Raw genomic sequence first — 19830 nt, forward strand, 5'->3', positions numbered from 1 at the left:
CACTTATAGTGCCCCGGGTCATGTGATCACCTTTTGCACCCTTCGGACATGCATGCAGTCAAGGTGGAAGGCAGATTTGTGACTAAGGTTGTGACTAACTTAACAACTGCAGTGATTCACTTAACAACCATGGCGAAAAAAGGTCATTAAATGGGGCAAAACTCACTTAACTGATGTCTGGCTTAGCAACAGAAATTTGGGGCTCAATTGTGGTGCCAAGTAAGACTTACTTGTTCTGGAAGTATTTCCTGTTATTAGAAGATAATGGGCTAGAGATAATCGCAGTGAAAGTGGTATTTTCATACCATATACTACGGCATTGACACAGTGGCAGAGAACTGGAGCAAAATCATGGGTATGTTCCGAGTATCCATTTCCCCCAAGGTAGACTGCCACGGAATAGGAAGCTTTAATCGAAGAAGGACGTACCCTTTGTGCAATCAAACTCGGGAAGAAAGGCGGCGCCGAGGCTGAGCGGCTCTGCCCGCCGAGCGGTCCGGCGTTCGACAACCTGCATGATTTTTAGGCGGTGCGATTGCGGGGGGGGGTGGGTGGCATTTAAACCGGAGCCACTGAAATCGGGGTAGCGTCCCTCTCCGGCTAGCCGAAAGCGAAGCAATAGCTTGGGGAGGGGTCGAAAGGTGACAGCGAGGGTGGCCGGGACTTGCAGCCCAATTTGGTCTGGTTCCTGGGCTCTCGTCAAGGACCGAGTCCCGTTTTCCCCAAGGACGCCTCTCATTAGCATGGGGGCGGTGGGGGCGGGCGGAGAGGGCCAAAAGAGAGAGAGAGGGAGAGAGGGAGGGAGAAATAGAGAGAAAGGAGAAAGAAAAGAGAGGGAGAGGAGAGAGAGAGAGAGGGTGGGAGAAGGGGACACAGAGAGGGAGACAGAGAGAGAGGGCGGGACAGGGAGAGGAGGGAGAGAGAGAGACACAGAGACAGGAGAAGAAGGGCAAGAGAGCGGGGGAGAGGAAAAGAAACGGGGAGAAAGAGAAGAAGAGAGAGAGGAGAGAGATTGGCTGACTGCCTCTCCTTTGCAATGATACCCGAAGCCGCCTGGCTCCTGTGCTTCGCCTTGGCCTCCTCCTCCCCCTCCTCGCTCCCTTCCTCCCGGGTAGCAGGTAAGTCTGTCCCAGGCTCAGGTGGGACGGGGAGGTCGAGCCGAGGCAGCCCCTCCCCACCCCTCCCCGCCGCCAAATTTGTCCTCAGAGGCGGCGCCGCCTTTTCTCCGGGCTGGGGCAGCGCCTCTCCTCAGAAGGGCTGCGGGGGTTCTCCGCCCTCTGGACGCGCCCGGCGGCTTTGCCCGTGGACGAGAGGACGGCTGGCGGGCGAACGCGGGGTTCTTTCTTTCCGCCCCGTCGCTGCAACCCTCTCCACGAAAGCTGCCTCCTTGCCCCACGCAGCTTCGAAGCCTCGTATTTCCCTTGGGGTGGGGGTGGGGGCTTCCCCGTCTTCCCCGGCGCTGTTGCCTCCGGCGGAGCGTGCTTTCGGGGTGCGCTGGGCTCGCGGAGGGCTGACCCTCGGGAATCCCGGGTGGGTCGCAAGAGCTCGGGAGGCGGCAGGTGGGCACGAGAAAGAGGCGGGCAGGATGAGGTTAGGCGCCCCTTCTTCCCTGGGACGGGAGTCCCTTCGGAAGAGGAGGGGGAACTGGATTGGGAATGGAGGTGAGGGGGGGGACAGAACTTGAGTTTCCCTTCAGTAAATGGGAGAGAGAGAAAGAAGGAAATTCAAAAAGTTTTTTTTTCTTTTTGGAGACTGCTTGGACAAGTCCCTGAAGTTTCCTTGGTGAGATTTTTCCGGGAGCAGTTTGCCATTGCCTCCTTACTAGGGCTGAGAGAAAGTGGCTGGCCCAAAGTCACCCAGCTGTTTTTCTTCCTAAAGCGGGACTAGAACTCTCCCTGGTTTCCAGTTTGGTAACCAAACTGCTGTCAAAAGCAACATTTTCCCCCCTTTTGGGTGTTCTGTAGAAGGGAGTGAGTGGAAGAGGCGGAGGCATCACATCCCTCTGTGAGGGAGACCTGTGGTTCTTAAATGATGATAAGGAATAAAACTGAATAACCAAATTCTGCATTACATTACTGTTGTGTAAATTGATGTGACTTTTGAAAAAAAAATATGGTGAAGTTCTGTTGTGAAAGAGGGTGGAGGGTAATGATAATCTCTCCTGCATTTGATGAAAGTTGCAATGCTGGGACTGAACTCTATTGAATTTGACTAGGCCTGTTTCTGAATAAACATGCCCTGAACTCAGATGCCAATCACTTAAATTCATTTTGTGACATTATTCTTAACCACCCAGATTCCCAACCCCCCTCCATTTAATAATAAACTAAATGGTTTAAGCAATCCTGGTTAGTCTAAAACAGTGTAAACCAGGCTATATTTTTTCTCTCTCTTGCCCAGAAGTAATTAATTAAAACAAATTAGACAGTGAGTAGGTAATTAATTATCCATGAAATATCTGGGGGTATTCTTATTATTGCACTCCTTTATTCTGGCTTTTCACCAATAATTTCATGACATGACTCATTTTTTTTCCTTTGCCAGCCATCCAGCAATGCAAATTAAGTTGAAGGTTTGTGTCTAGTGGCTGAACTTTACCTTAATCCCAGATGTCTCCTAATTTCTATGTCCTAAATCTTACAGATATTTTCTTGGTGTTTTTCAGTCCAGCTGTGTATTTCATTAAAGTCAACCAACCCTGTGAGAGAAACTCATGCTGTTCTGATTGCTTCTGATTCATACACCAACAACACGCTTTGCAGATATAAAATATAAACTAATAATACATCTTGTGCTATAAATGGGGCAACGGAAAGTGCATACACGAGAACCTTCTCTTACGCAATATTTACATAAATAAATCAGCATTTGATGAAAACCTAATCTTTCATCTCTCCCTTCAAATTTGGTGATGACGGCAATCATCTCAGGCGCAGCAGAAATGAAGGGCTTGGTTGATCAAAGCAGAATAATGTTGAGAGATGAAGAGAAAGGAACATGTTGAGGTGGAAAAGCTGCCTGCAGCACTGAGCTCTCCACATCTCCACATTAATCTTCCTTCACTTCATGGCAATGTTCTGCTTTTAAACAGGCGAAACCGGGCAATCTTTGTTCGCGCCAGCTGTTGTCATGGGAAAGAGACAAATAAATGATGAAGTCAACAGACAGGAGACTTGGGAAGTGGACTTGAACCAACCATCAGAATCAGCCATAGGAACCCCGAACCAACCATGTAAGGTTTGTTTGTGTATATCAGGGGTGTCCAAACTTGGGAACTTTAAGACTTGTGGACTTCAACTCCCCATGGTGGCTGGGGAATTCTGGGAGTTGAAGTCCACAAGTCTTAAAGTTCCCAAGTTTGGACACCCCTGGTGTATATTCTTATATATATATATAGATATATTTAGAATCAAAAATTCTATTTACTGACAAGTGGCATCCCAGGTGTGAAAGGAAAGTTGGAATGTGAAGCAACGACCATTTGTTCTTCTGCCTGGGAAAATCTCAGCTTCAATGTACTGAATCACTTGGTTAAAGAAATTGATGTGTGGAAGATGAAACTGGTAGTCATTATAATCATTCTTTGCTTTGTCAACCATATTTCATGATTACCCTCATCCCCATGCTTTTTGCAAATGAATAAGGTAGGTTGCTACAAGGATTTTTAAAAAAAAAACAAAAACCCACCAAGTTGAAGAAATTTGTAATTTATCTAATTTGCTTAGGATAGCTGTGTGAAAGTAGACAAATTTCAAGACATTAATTTAAAATTTATATACAAATTAAGTAGGAAAAAATAAACCCAAGGGTGGTAGTTTTAGAAACTGAGAATCCTGCTGCATATTCCATAAATTCAAGTTCATTAGCGGTGCCGTCTTAAACATTCTTGCTTTAGATGTCACACCCGTAAATATGCCATCTGAACAAACATGATCCAAGGTAGATCCAAGGTCTTTTGGATAGTATTTGAACAACTGTTTTTGCCTTTAAGTCTAAATAATTATGCATCACCCATGCAAAGCTGGTGACAGGCCTTAAATAACGCAAATGACATTGTCAACAAACCTCCACAAAGCTTCCCATGGATGGGAAAATTAAACATCATGTTTGTCAGATACATTTAAACAATGAGACCAGAATACGATGTGAACCCTGCTCCCCGGATGCTCCCTGGACATCCAGTTTTCTTTTTTTAGAAACAATTTTGTTTATAAATTGTGTTTTTAATTTGTAACACAAACAGGGAAAAAATGTTAGATCTTCATGCTCCTGTGTGACCACTGCAGGGCTGCCCCCTCCCTCTTTTAAATAAACTTTGTGCAAATAATGAAGCCTTAGCTGAAAGATGCCAGAACATTCCTTGTGGTACACCTTCAACATTTGGCATATCTGGGAGGGAAACTCCCAGATCTGTGCTTGCTCTACATCAGGAGTGTCAAACTCAAGGCCTGCGGGGACAGATCCAGCCAGCAGAGTCCTTAGATCTGACCCACAGGGCCACCCTGGAAACAGCGAAGGACCAGCCTGTGGTGTCTCTGCCAGTGAAAACGGAGCTTGGGAGGCTGTGATGGCCTCCTGCAACCCTCTGCCAGCGAAAATGGAGCGAGCTCCGTTTTCACTGGCAGAGGCTTGCAGGAGGCCATCGCAGCCTCCCAAGCTCCGTTTTCATTGGCAGAGTGTTGGGCCACCATAGGCACTCCCGACACACGAGTGATGTCAAGCTGGCCACGCCCACCCAGTCCCCAAGGTCAAACATAACCCTGATGTAGCCCTCAATGAAATTGAGTTTGACACCCCTGCTCTACAGCTACAGTCTTCCTCAAGCAAATCTGCCCTCCATATTTGTTGCACAACTCTCAGTCCTCCCTAGACAGGAATGATCAAGGTGGCCGATGAGACTGTACGTTGTGTACTGGAGTATTGCCTTTTGCAGTTATTTGATTCTGAGATTTCACTCTGATGTTAATGGCTAAGTAAGAATGGCTTTGGAAATGTAGCATTGTCACAAAGTCAAGCCAGCTCCAGTCCTTGTTGACATATTGCTCCAGTGCGTTACCGCTCAGAACGGCTATTTCAAGTATCTCAATGTGTTGTGCAAGGAAGACAAAGGAGGCGAGGCAGGATAGGAAAGGGCCAATTCTGGCAAATACCAGACCATCCAGCTAGTTCAGAAGCACAAAAGCCACACAATACTTACTTTGTGTAAATACATTGCCTGTCCCCAATTCAAAGGATTTGCAATTAGTAAATAAAGGGACAAGTGATTCTCACATTTAAAATCCTGCACCCACTGCTCCCTTGTCCAACCCACTTCCCACAAACATTGCTTTTATTTTCAAAGTTTCTTACTAAGATTGTCTTTTCAACGAAAAGTTCAGTGAGGAAGACCCCATAATTTTGGTGTGGTTTCAGAACTCACATGATCGACCAGTGTTGGCAAACCTTTTCGGCACCAAGTGCCGAAACGGGAGCATGCACGTGAGGGAGTGCCGGAAACCGGAAGAGCAGCTCCCCTGCGTGCCTGGAAACTGAGCTTTACAGTTTCCAGCATGCACAAAGACCAGCTGCCAGCACGCGTGTGGACTCCAGAAACAGGAAGCTCAACTTCCCGGTGCACGCATGCATGTCAGAGGGCTGCTCTTCCAGTTTCCAGCATTCCCACATGCATGAAGACTAGTTGGAATCTGGAAGAGTAATGGGCGACAGCTGGTGTGCCCGGAGAGATGTCTTTGGGTGCCACTTCTGGCACGCGTGCCATAGGTTTGCCATCATGGTGATAGACCATTGTTCTCATCACATCTCATCTCAGAGAACACCAAGGATCCCTCATTGTTCTCATCCTTTAAAGTCTCTCTTTTGTGTGTGTGTGTGTGTTTTGGAACACAGGGACACTATCCCATGCTGGAAAATCGGTGAAGATATTGAACAAGGATGCTTATGGGCCTGGGGTTGCCACTCCTTCCCAGAACAAGTCTCTACGAGGCAGCGGTATTAGCTACATTGAGACAGCTGAGCACACGAAGGACCAGTTCTTACCTCGAGATGAGTGGAACCCTTTGGAAGTGAAAGCATTAAACACACTCCAGCTACTCTTGGATAAAAGGAAAAATGTGAAAAAATCAGTGGAGAATCAGACAGGCTTAAGGAAGCAGTCCTTGCAGGATGCCAAAGGCCTTCCTTCCCTTAGTCGTGAGGTAGCCTCTCTCTCTACCACTTACTTGAGTCAAAGGAACCAAATCAGCAGAAACCGTCTCCGCTTGGAATCTGCCAACAGCATCTCTACTTCCTTCCATCCACCTGGATATCCCCACTGCCAAGGCAGATTTCTAGTGGAAGCATCCATGTCGAAAAACACAGGGTCAAATGTTGGTCAACACTTTGGTGACTTGAATCAACTCAACCGGCCTGGGAAGAAAAACCCTTACCACAAATTCCATGGTTTCTTCCGAAATATCACTAAACCCTATTGGTTCACAAACCGACAGACTCCGAGCTTACTGAAAGACTTTAGCGCCTTTAAGATTGGTAAGCAACTTGAGGGCACGTAATCAATCAAAAATATATAGGCAGTCCTCAATTTACAACAGTTCATTTGGTGACTATTCAAAGTTAGAACGTCACTGAATAAAGTGACTTACGACCATTTTTCTCAGTTACGACCTTTGCAGCATCCATGGTCATGTGCTCAACACTCGGATGCATGGCAACTGATTCATATTTATGACGATTGCTGTGTCCTGTGATCATGTGGTCACCTTTTGCAAGCAAAGTCAATGGGGAAGCCAGATTCACTTAACAACCAGGTTACTAACTTAAATACTTCAGTGATTCTCTTCACAACTGTGGCACAAAAGGCCATAAAATGGGACAAAACTCACTGAACAAATCTTTCACTTGACGACAGAAATTTGGGGCTCAATTGTGGTTGTAAGATGAGGACTAACCAGTATTCCAGATCCTTCAACAATGCATATTTATATATTTATAATTTTAAACTTTTGCACTCAACAAATTATTTTTATATTTTTTTTCCTATTCTTTAAAAATAATGTGTTTTTCTCCCTCTTTATCACCAGGTTAACTCCTGGAGGGAAGGGGAGATGGTAGTATAGTTCTGGTCATAAACTCAGATGCTATACAGCCAAGAAGCAGTGCTGTAGCAAAACTATTTCATTTGTACTCTTTTAAATCATTAGAAAATCAGCACAGTTTAAATACCCTCTACATACTGGATGTTAGGAGCAGGGGTGGGCTGATACAGGTTCATCCGGGTTCGGGAGAACCTGTAGCTAACATTATGGCTAGTTTGGAGAACTTCCAAATCCCACCCCTGGCTGGCCCACCTCCACCTGCCCTTCCCAGGAGTCTCCACGTGGCCTGTTTTGGATGTGAAGTAAATGCAAGGCCCGCACGGAGGCTCAGGGAGAGGGAAAAACAGGCCTCCTGGAAGTTCCTGAAGGCTGGAAATGGGCTCATTTCCGACCTCCGAAAGGCCTCCGGAGCCCGGGAAGCAGTTTTCGGCCTTCCAGAGGCTCGAGGAAAGCCTCTGGAGGCTGGGGAGGGTGGAAAATGGGCCTCCAGCCATGGTGCACGAGGCCGAGTAGGCCACACTCACTATTGCCACCCACACCCACCCAGCAACTGGACAGAGAACTGAATTTTTTTAAGCCACCCCTGGTTAGGAGGGAACTTGCTGGGAAGCTGACACTTTAAGCATGCCCATGGAAGATAGGACTGGTGCCAGGAATTACTGAGCTGCTATCCCAGGACAGAAAGCAAGGTTAAGTTGTGAAGATCCTGAAGGTTTTGGGAGAGGACACTTGAGATCTTCACCTACCATCCAAGAACTCAGCTTTGCTCATTATGGTAATTGGACAAGAGGACTATTCAATCATTAGCATTGAGACAGTACCAATCACAGTGGTTTTAGATCACGTTTTCTGATCAGAAAACCAACTGCAAATTTTTATCACCTGTCAACCTCCCATCAGAGTTTCCCTAAAATATTGGATTTTGAGGTTCTACTTTTGACTCAGAAAAAAGAGGCCTACAATAGTCCTTGTCTTGCAAACATAACTGATCTTGGAATTTCCATTGTAAAGCATGATGTTTTAAAGTTAAGGCACCCACATGATTGGACCCAATTTCATGTCTTTTTTTGAAGTGGTCATTAATCAATATATTCTTATGACATTTTTCTGCAGGGAACTGTTTAAAAAGGCCAGAAACCAACATGGTCATGTGACCATGGAACATTGCAACGGACCATAAAAGTGAGCCAGCTGCCAAGAGCATGAAATGTGGTCATGTGACCACAGGGGTGGGCATACAGCCATGGGAATTCCAGAACCAGATTGTAAATATTTTTTTTGGGGGGGAGGGATCTCCATCGTAAATTTGGTTGCTAAGCAACTGGCCATTAACTAAGGACTACTTTTGTAAGTTGCAGCTCTCTGATAAGCTAAGGTAGAGCTGTTTCATACTAGAAATTGATGATCTCTGAAACATATTAGAAGTAAGAGTGTCACTTGCCTCCAGAAGTTGTGGGTGCTTCATCACTGGAGGATTTTAAGAAAAGACTGGAGAGCCACCTGTCTGAAAAGGGTATAGGGTCTCCTGCTTGAGCAGGGGCCTGGACTAGAAGACCTCCAAGGTCCCTTCCAGCTCTACTCTGATTGAAAGTAACTAAGAGTCATCAGAGATTCATTTATCCATGGGTTTCATTGCCTGATTATTGTAATTATTAAGATGGATCCTTCTCTCTTTGCATTCCTCCACACTCACTTCTGTTCATTTTGATTTTATTATAGATGTTGACAATCTAGAAGTATGTTTGACTGGTTGCAAGAGGGAACGGGAGGAAGTGGAGGCTTACTGTAGCAGTGACTTTGGTAAGATCATCCTGTTAACTGGTGGGCATAGTTCATGCACTCATGTTACTTGTAAATATAATTTCTTTTCCAAGCATTTTCCGTTATTGTTTCATAGAACTATCAAATAAAATTATCTCAGGGGGCCAGAGAGAATAATTTCTTCCCTTCCCTTCAAAATTGGGGATAGGGATAACATCCAATTTAACTGTACTAGTTTTTTTTAGACTGCTATTAAATTCAGTTGGATTAAATGTTTCAGGCTTCCTATTGCTAGCATAGCTTTTTTTGACCCAAACTCAAATTATACCGTATATGAGAAAACTAGGAAGAAGCAAAAATACATTTTACAGGGCTTAAAATATCTTGCTTGTTGGAGCACGCTCTTAACCAAATACTGAGGACATTTTCTTTTCCACATTCTCACAGTACTTAATGGCATTTTAACACTATCGCATGCACACTGAAAGCGGTTTACATTCTGCAATGCTTTTTTTTTTTTAGAAATAACCTTCCTTCATTGTAAAATAAAGGGCAGCATCCCACTTAATTTTCCACTCTTTTCTTTATAAAAAGTGGTGAATGGAATTGTTCATGATATTGCCGTGATATACAAAGGAACGTATTTGGTGACCCTGCTGGTGAACAACAATGGACTCTACAAGACAAATCGGCTGTTTCTCAACCCTGATGGCTACTTCTTTCGAGCTCAAATGCTTGTTGTGGATGCCCTGAATTGTAGCAAACACTGCCCAGACTTTCAGCTCGGTAAATAAAGAAAGCCTTTTCTCCTAATCTCTATCATTCTCTCTCTCTCTCTCTCTCTCTCTCTCTCTCTCTCTCTCTCTCTCTCTCTCTCATCATCCGTCTGTCTGTCTACCTATCGATCTATCTATCATCTATCACCTATCTATCGCTATCATCTCTATCTCTACTGTCATCTATATCTATCATTTCCTATCATCCATTTAATCTATCATCTCTCTGTCTCTCCCTCTCTATCTTGTGTGCCACCCAAGTCTCAATGTCTCTTTAGAAGCTCTGAAAAGGTCAAGTACAAGAGGCAGATCATCAAGGGCAATGTATAGTATTCCACATAATAAGTACCACGACTGGGAAGGCCTTTTCTGTAATTCTCATCCCCCTCAAATCACATTGAACTGGGAACATAAGCACTTGTTCTCTAGATCAGTCGCAGAAGAAGATCAAGGTATGTAAAAAGAGAAGTCACCTTCTGGTTGGTGATTCAATCGTAAGAGATGTTAATTTAGGAGAGGATAAGGAGGTTTTAAAAGAGGTCAGGTGTCTGCCAGGTGCTACTGCCAGCAGAGACAAGAGGCGTATTCTTAAGATAGTCAAGAATGCAAGTAAGGACTGTGACGTTGATGCTATTATACATCTTGGCACTAATGATCTATCCCAGAAAGATGTACTTTCTGTGCAGAATGATTTCCAGAACTTGGGGTATGAACTTAATAGTATAGGTTGTAGGCTTATCTTTTCAGAGGTTTTACCTGTATATAAGGAACAAAAAGGGAAGGGCCAGCGTGTAGCAGAGTTTAATGTTTGGCTAAAGGAGTGGTGTAAAAGGGAAGGCTTTGGTTTTATTAGTCATGAAGCCTGTAGCTGGTCCAATGAAAAACTGTACAAAAGAGATGGGTTGCACCCATCCAAGAAAGGAACTGAGTTACTTGGCATTAAATTCACAGATTTTCTTGATAAACATTTAAACTGAAGAGCGGGGACAGAGAATTAATAGATACAGAACATCTCTGTCCCCAGCAAACTAAAATTCATAGGGTTATAAATGCATGTAACATAGATGTGTGTGTGGGTAAGATTATCACTCCTGCTGTCAAGCAAAACCAAGCATGTAATAGTGATTGTCATACCATGTGCATGAATCACACAAGTGGCAAGAAAATAGGGGCAGTCAGGCATAATACAGGTTATGTAGACAGTAAACACAAGGTCAATCAAAATGGACTCAAATGTCTATATACCAATGCACAGAGTATGAGGAATAAACAGGGAGAATTAGAAATTCAAGTAAAAGAGGGCAGATATGATATTATTGCCATTACAGAAACTTGGTGGGATGAAACTGACAAATGGAACATACAGCTAGAAGGATTTAAATTATTTAAAAGAAATAGACCAAATAAAAGAGGAGGTGGAGTTGCACTATATATAAGAAATAACTATGTCTCTACAGAAATAGAGCACAACAATAATGAGAACTATCTTGAATGCATTTGGGTCAATATTAAAGGTTGTGGGGGAAATGACATTGCCATAGGTCTATACTACAGGCCACCCAACCAAGCAGAGGAAGAAGATGAACTTTTTGCTAGTCAGCTAACTAAGGTATGTAGGAAGCACACCACAATAGTAATGGGAGATTTTAACTACCCTGACATCAACTGGGAAACAAACTCTGCACCAAGTGGAAGATCCAACAGGTTCCTAACAAACCTAGCAGACAACTTTGTTTTCCAAAAAGTAGAGAAGGAAACAAGGGGATCAGCCATACTGGACTTAATTCTCACTAACAGAGAGGAAATGATAGAAGGTGTTGAAGCCATAGGAACCCTGGGGGCAAGTGACCATGCAATATTGGAATTCAACATTATCCAAACACAAGTAGTAGAACAAAGTCAAACTAGAGTCTTGGACTTTAAGAAAGCTAATTTCAATAAACTTAGAGAGAGCTTGGGAAAAATTCCATGGATGAGAATCCTCGAGGGGAAAACAACTCAAGAAGCTTGGGAAATTTTGAAAAATGAGATTAGAAAAGCCCAGTCTAACACAATACCAATGAAGAAGAAAAACAACAGCTCCCAAAAGAAACCAGCATGGCTGCATAAACAACTATCTGACAAACTGAAAGACAAAAAAAGTAAGTATAAAAAGTGGAAGGAGGGGGACATAACTAAGGCAGAATATCAGCAAATAGCCCGAGCCTGTAAAGATGAAGTGAGGAAAGCTAAGGCTCACAATGAAGAAAGGCTTGCCACAAAAGTAAAAATTAACAAAAAAAGCTTCTTCCAACATGTTAAAAACAAGAAAAAAGTTAAGGAAACAATTGGTCCATTGCTAGGAGAAAGTGGCAAGAAGGTGACAAGCAACAGGGAGAAAGCAGAACTATTTAACTCATGTTTTGCATCTGTCTTTACACAAAGGGATAAAACAGTCCAACCTATCAAAAGCAGCACCACAAAATTAGGAACACAAATTGAAATAGGGAAGAAAATGGTAAGTGAGCACCTGTCTACCCTAGATGAGTTCAAATCACCAGGACCGGATGGATTACACCCCAGAGTTCTGAAGGAACTAGCAGACGAGATCTCAGAACCACTGAATTATATCTTTCAGAGATCCTGGAACACCGGGGAACTACCAGAGGACTGGAAAAGAGCTGATGTGGTTCCCATCTTCAAAAAAGGGAAAAAATTAGATCCAGGAAACTACAGACCTATCAGCCTAACCTCAATACCAGGAAAGATTCTGGAAAAAATAATCAAGCAACGAATTTGCGAACACCTAGAAGCAAACAAAGTAATAGCCAAAAGCCAACATGGATTTGTCAAAAACAGATCATGCCAGACTAATCTTATTGCATTCTTTGATAATGTGACAAAATTAGTGGACCAGAGGAATGCCGTTGATATAGTTTACTTGGACTTCAGTAAGGCTTTTGATAAGGTAGACCATAACCTACTACTAGATAAAGTAGAAGAATGTGGGTTAGACAGCATCACCACCAGATGGATTGGTAACTGGCTGACCAACCGCACTCAACGTGTAGTTCTCAATGGAACTGCATCTACATGGAGGGAAGTATGCAGTGGAGTACCCCAAGGCTCTGTTTTAGGCCCAGTACTCTTCAACATCTTCATCAATGATTTGGATGAGGGAATAAATGGGGAACTCATCAAATTTGCAGATGATACCAAGCTGGCAGGAATAGCCAATACTCCAGAAGATAGGCTTAAGATACAGAAGGATCTTGACAAACTTGAACATTGGGCACTATCTAATAAAATGAAATTCAATGGTGAAAAGAGTAAGGTTCTACATTTAGGCAACAAAAACGGAATGCACAGGTACAGTATAGGTGATACCATACTCAGTAGTAGTAACTGTGAAAGGGATCTTGGAGTCCTAGTGGACAACCATTTAAATATGAGCCAGCAGTGTGCAGCAGCTGCCAAAAAAGCCAACACAGTTCTAGGCTGCATCAACAGAGGGATAGAATCAAGATCACGTGAAGTGTTAATACCACTTTATAATGCCTTGGTAAGGCCACACTTGGAATACTGCATTCAGTTCTGGTCGCCACGATGTAAAAAAGATGTGGAGACTCTAGAAAGAGTGCAGAGAAGAGCAACAAAGATGATTAGGGGCCTGGAGTCTAAAACATATGAAGAACGGTTGCAGGAACTGGGTATGTTTAGCTTAAGAGAAAGAAGGACTAGGGGAGACATGATAGCATTATTCCAATATCTCAGAGGTTGCCACAAAGAAGAGGGAGTCAAACTATTCTCCAAAGCACCTGAGGGTAGAACAAGAAGCAATGGGTGGAAACTAATCAAGGAGAGAAGCAATTTAGAACTGAGGAGGAATTTCCTGACAGTGAGAACAATTAATCAGTGGAACAGCTTGCCTCCAGAAGTTGTGAATGCCCCAACACTGGAAGTCTTTAAGAAGATGTTGGATAGCTATTTGTCTGAAACGGTATAGGGTTTCCTGCCTAGGCAGGGGGTTGGACTAGAAGACCTCCAAGGTCCCTTCCAACTCTACTATTGTATTGTATTGTATTATTGTAGATTAGTGTTTCTCAACCTTCACAACTTAAGGCAGGGGTGTCCAAACTTGGGAACTTTAAGACTTGTGGACTTCAACTCCCAGAATTCCCCAGCCAGCCAGTCGTGGTACTTATTATGTGGAATACTATACATTGCCCTTGATGATATGCCTGATACCCCTGACTTAAGGATATATGGACAATTGAATTGCCCAAACTCCCCAACCAAACAACCTTCTCAAGTCTGACACAGCCTAGAAACACCCCAAACCACCCCAACGAGGCCGTCGAAGTGATGTCCCTTTGTCTGGAAGCCGTGCGGGTCTGGATGGGTGACAACAGGCTCAGGCTCAACCCCTCCAAGACAAAGTGGCTGTGGCTCCTGGCTCCCCGGTACAACCAGCACATTCCATCGCTGGCCATCGGGGATGAACAATTAGCCCCGGTGGAACGGGCACGCAATTTGGGCGTCCTCCTTGATGCCCGGCTGGCTATGGAAGATCGTGTGGCAGCCGTGGCGAGGGGGATGTTCCACCAGGTTCGCCTGGTGCGCCAATTGCGACCCCTTTTGGACCGGGAGGCCCTGCGCACAGTCACTCACACGCTGGTGACGTCTCGCCTGGACTACTGTAATGCCCTCTACATGGGGCTCCCCTTGAGGTGCACCCGGAGACTGCAGTTGGTCCAGAATGCAGCCGCGCGGGTAATTATGGGGAGATCAAGGTTCTCCCATATAACACCTCTCCTGCGCGAGCTGCACTGGCTTCCTGTGGCCTACCGGGTGCGCTTCAAGGTGTTAAGTTACCATCTTCAAAGCGCTCCATGGCATAGGGCCTAGTTACCTGCGGGATCGTGTCCTGCCCAATACATCCCTGCGGCCCATTCGCTCACACAGAGAGGGTCTCCTCCGGGTGCCGTCCTCTAGAGATTGTCAGAGGGCGGTGCCCAGGAGTAGGTCCTTCTCTGTGGCGGGCCCTACCCTTTGGAACGACCTCCCCCCAGACATTAGGACAACAACCGATCTCCGCTCCTTCCGCAGTAAACTGAAGACCCACCTGTTTCGGCTAGCTGGCCTGGCATAACTCAACAACTTTTCCACCCCTTGGTCATTTTTAATTGTTAATTTTAGTTTTTAAACTTTTAATGTTATTGGGGTTTTAACCTTTCTGAGTATTGTAATTTATTTATTTATTTTTTACCTCCTCTGTATGACACTGTGCTGACTGTTGCTTGTGTACGTCACCCCGAGTCCCTGTGGGGAGAGGGGGCGACTAATAAGTTTAAATAAATAAATAAATAAATAAATAAATAAATAAATAAATAATAAATAATAAATAAATAATAAATAAATAATAAATAAATAATAAATAATAAATAAATAATAAATAAATAAATAATAAATAAATAATAAATAAATAATAAATAAATAATAAATAAATAAATAAATAAATAAATAAATAAATAAATAAATAAATAAATAGTTCAGGGCCATCAGGAAGAATGGGAAGGCGGAAGGAAGGAAGGAAGGAAGGAAGGAAGGAAGGAAGGAAGGAAGGAAGGAAGGAAGGAGGGAGGGAAGGAAGGAAGGAAGGAAGGAAGGAAGGAAGGAAGGAAGGAAGGAAGGAAGGAAGGAAGGATGGATCATTAGAATATGCAGTGTCTACATGCAACTGGTCAGTAAGACAAATCCTTCTTTTTGCAGGCTTGCAATTTAAGAAACAATGCAAAAGGAAAAGAGGATGGAGGTTGAAGGGGAAATACATCCTTGTTATTCATGAATCTGGGTCAAAGAACAACAAATAAACTGCTCTTCTCTTCTCTTTTTGTTCTACTGCAAGCCTTAACATCTTTAATTGGCAGCAAGTAAGGGAAAGGGACTCTCAGAGATGTACCCAAACCAAACTAGACTCAGTGGCAGGGAGTACAACAAATTTTTCAAGAAACTGTCCCAAAAAGGGCTACAAGCAAGATAGCCAACTCTCCTTCATCCAATGGAATCCGTTGCATTAGGAATATACTAACAAGCCGTGTAATTAATGGGAAATGACAGGCCTAGTATGGAGATGAAGTTCCTTATGGAAATATTCCATTGTCCTCAGTTATTATGCAGATTATGCAGCCTGGTTTTATAATATGGCCCCAAGAAGCTCAGAATTGTGCTGTTTACCTTAGTTCCTACCATTAGGATCGAAGGAAGAAAATGTTGCAGAGAGAAGGCTTGGAGGATATAACTTTCTACTGGCAAGAGCCTTAAATCAGAAATGGGTGAACTTATTCTCCTTGGAGACAATCGTGTTCCAGAGACCCTTCTGAGATGTAGCTTTTCTTATTTTGCAGGTGGCAGGTACATTGTGATGGGTCACCTCTATCACCGAAGAAGGCAACTGCCTTCGGTTCTGCAAGAGCGGGTGAGAGGCCGTCTGCGGCCAGGAGACGGACTCCTTTGCAGAGGCAACAGCTACATGAAGAGGTTCAACCGAAGGCGGGATCAAAAGGTTCAAGGGGCAGCTCGGTCCAAGTGTGGATGAGAAGGCAACTCTGCCATCACTTTCTCTGGCTCTGAAAGCAGTTTTAGAGTGACAGATGGATGAAAAATGTTCTCTGGTTTTGCTACAGGCTGATAACACTTTTGGTCTGAAAAATCCCTTGCTTTTGCTGTTAAAAGAAGGAACTGGAGACTGCTGCAGTCTCTTAATTTTGTCACCCAATTATCAAGGCATGATATTTACTCCCTGTAATTAATCTCTATTAACTGATCTCCTTGGTCAGATCGAAGTCAACCAGCTATCCATCAAATGCTTTTCCAGGTACCTTTAGAGATTATCTCCTATATACTTTCTTCAGCGTTGTCACATGAAAAGATATACTTAAATATTTACAAAATGTGAGGGGGTGTACTCACTTCTGTGATATACTGTACATCATGATTATTAGCTCCTACCTATAATTAAATTTCAAAACATCAATATAAGGTGGTCCTTGTCATATGACTGTAATTGACCTTAGGAATTACAGTTGTACGTCATGACAGTCATGAGTCATCAGGTGACTCATTTTTACCTTGTTTTGGAACAGTTATTAAAGCAAATGCCACAGTCCTTAAGCGAAGCGATTGTCTACTTTGGGACTTTTTTTTTTGCCGGAAACCAGAAGTAAATGCCGATTTCTGGCAAACGTGTCGTAAATCACGGTCACATGACCACAGGCCACTGCACATAGCCGTAAATGTGGGCTGGTTGCTGAGCACACAAAACACAGCCATGTGATTGGGAGAGAGGAGCTGATGTTGGAACTTTGAAACCAGGTTGCAAGTCCCTCTGTCCATGGGTGCATCATCACTTCAAACAGCCACTAAGTCCAAAGTATTATCTGTAGTTCTGCATTCATTTCTAAAGTTCAAATTGTGACTTTCACAACTGTAAAAAAAAAAAGGGATATAAACGAAATATATAAAGTGTTATCAAATGGTTGGTCAGTTTTATTAATGAGTTCATAAATGCTATTGCTAATATAGAAATAAAGCATTCAAACATTTTGAGAAATATTTATATAAGTGACGTGAATTCAAATGCAAACGCTATATGACAGGAATATGGCAGCGATGTAATTAAAAAGTGTTAATACTGCTAGAAATAATTACAGTATTGTATCAGAATTGTAAAATCTAGGAGGAGGAAAAGTGAATGGGTTGGAAAAATTGCAGACACCAATGACAATAAGCAAGTGAATTTGGGGCTGGAATAATTTGGCATGAAAGTACTTGGTTTAATAATCTAAAGGTAGAGTCATCAGCATTCTCTGTCACTATAACGTTTTTTACCCAGCCAGCTGGGACTGGAATCATTTAGGAGCTTTTAACACGGTACAAACAAAACCTTAATAAATGCCTCTTCACTTCAGATATCAGGATTTCAAACAGGTTCATATATTTCTAAGAAGCAGAAGCAGGGAATATTAAATATTAAGTCCATGTGGTATTATGTCTGCCCTTACACTTTCCCAAGGTGTCTTCAATGAAAGCTCTTTATTATCACAAATAAGATTTCCTGGCAGCAGCCTGTAAGTGGGAGGAAGAGGGGAAGTAGCTTCTGTCCAATTTATCTTTGCATTCATTTCCTTATTTTGCATTCTGTATTTAACAGATACATCTACTGTAGGTATGTGTCTGTGTGATGCTAGAGTCTTCCATTGCAAGCTTTTCTTTGAAGGAGGAAATGTACAGCACCAGTTTTGAAAATAGCGTAGTTGTAACAAATGATACCTCTATTAAATTACCCTAACAAACAATGTATGAAGTTTTAAAAACTATTGGATGTCAATCACATGAAAGCTTTGATTCACAGGTTTCACTTGCATGTCATTTTGTTCTTGTCCAGAATTAAAATCACCTCTTTAATATGATGAAGCATGGTGTGTTTATTACATGACAACAGAGGTGGCATTCAGCAGGTTCTGACCAGTTCTGGAGAACCAGTGCGGAAATTTTGAGTAGTTTGGAGAACGGGTAAATACCACCTCTGACTGGCTCCGCTCCCATCTATTCTCTGCCTCCTGAGTCCCAACTGATCGGGAGGAAATGGGGATTTTGCAGTATCCTTCCCCTGGAGCGGGGAGGGAATGGAGATTTTATAGTATCCTTTCCCTGCCACGCCCACCAAGTCATGCCACTCCCACAGAACCGGTAGTAAAAATTTGTGAATCCCTGCATGACAATAAGGCTGTGGATTCATAAATATGTTCCATAGATAACAAAGACCCAGAGTCTAATTTTCTATTTCCCAAAGCCTATGCCATGCCATCCATGTGATGCTGAATTTCTAGCAAAAAAGGAAGTCGGAATCCATAGAAATTAAGGATCTCAGCCCACAGGCTCTAAGACAATTAGTAACGTTTATTTAATGTAGGGCTTAAGAATGTTTTAAAAGCACTTCACAATAATGATCTAATTTTAATGGAGCAATCTGTTTTTCCTGTTGCATACCTAAATCACCTATACAAATACAGGCAACTACTTGTAAAAGCATCTAATCTTTCACAATCGAAAGGAACATTTGTTTAAGCTTTGCTGCAACCCCAGCATATCTCAACCCTAGTTAACAAAGTGAGAACTCTTTGAGAGCAATTTATCCATATTATTCTCCTACTGCAGGTTGTGTATATGTGACTTCAGTTTCCTCAGTCTCTCCACCGTTCTCTCAATGAATTTTACAAAATTTATGTCTGAAAAAAAATCTGTTTAGTACTGGGCTGTAAGAGGTAGTTAATTTCTTACTGTTCCAGAATCATAGATTGAGATTTAATCTATTAATAAAAGACTGGCAAAAGCAACCTTTCTATGAGAAGAAAAGTTAAGGCTTAGCAAGGAATCCTTTTAGGTCTGAGGAAATGCTGTTCTTTTTCTCAAGTTACAAGCAGTGGATTCCTTAATATAATACAGTACTGTTTTGCATACTTCTAAAGCATCAAAAAATTTAAAAGTTGCCTCAAGTCTTTTACATTGTGGTACAAACGAGTCACATTTCTTTGTTTTCTCTACCTTTTGAGTCCTGTTAAATGTTTTTAAAAGGAAATGATGGCTTTGTATATAACAAGAGCTATTATTTTCTTTGGCGATGTCATTCCATGTTTCATGGCATTGAAGTCTACAGCATTTGTGTATTCAAATGTTGCATTGGAAAATACACATTTGTATATTAACATGGGTCATATCTCTTCCGAGTAGTGCAGAATTTGGAAATCGTTTTCAGTTCAGTTTTAAAAACTTAGCTAAAACTAATTCATTTTGGGGGCAGCTTTGCATGATTTTTTTTCACCAGCAGTCCCTGCAAATGACTGGGTGGACACGATATTGTAGGGGTCCCCAACCCATGGGCCGCGATCCCTTACTGACCGTGGTCTGTTTGGAACGGGGCTGCATGTGCGCGCAGTTCAACTTGCATGAATGGTGGGCTGGTGTGCCTGCACACAGCTTGACTTGTGAAAGCTGCAGGCCGGTTCCCCCCCCCCCCCCTCGGCCAGACCACCAAGCCATAAAAGTTGTGGACTGCTGTCTTAAGTCATTTTAAAATATTAAAAAAACAGCAATGGATCTGCCCCAAGGCAACTGATGATTTATAATCTCCCTATACTAAGCTACTGCATAAAAATATTCCT

General features: G+C 42.9%; 1 protein-coding gene across 2 annotated transcripts; it reads left to right on the forward strand.

The window, feature by feature from the left end:
• Positions 1 to 265: 265 nt before the first annotated feature.
• Positions 266 to 18078, forward strand: LOC309385916 (UPF0450 protein C17orf58 homolog). 2 transcript variants are annotated; one of them, XM_081940720.1, is made up of 6 exons: positions 266 to 355; positions 3092 to 3232; positions 5887 to 6525; positions 8811 to 8891; positions 9447 to 9638; positions 16015 to 18078. In XM_081940720.1, exons 1-6 carry the CDS (start codon positions 352 to 354, stop codon positions 16203 to 16205), a joined length of 1248 nt encoding a protein of 415 aa, XP_081796846.1. In that variant the 5' UTR covers positions 266 to 351; the 3' UTR covers positions 16206 to 18078. The 2 variants fall into 2 exon arrangements, with proteins under 2 accessions (XP_081796846.1, XP_081796845.1); XM_081940719.1 differs by lacking the exon at positions 266 to 355 and adding an exon at positions 880 to 1118.
• Positions 18079 to 19830: the final 1752 nt, after the last annotated feature.

Source organism: Natrix helvetica (genome assembly GCF_964273705.1).
Source record: "Natrix helvetica genome assembly, chromosome: 1".
NCBI classification, from domain to species: Eukaryota; Metazoa; Chordata; class Lepidosauria; order Squamata; family Natricidae; genus Natrix; species Natrix helvetica.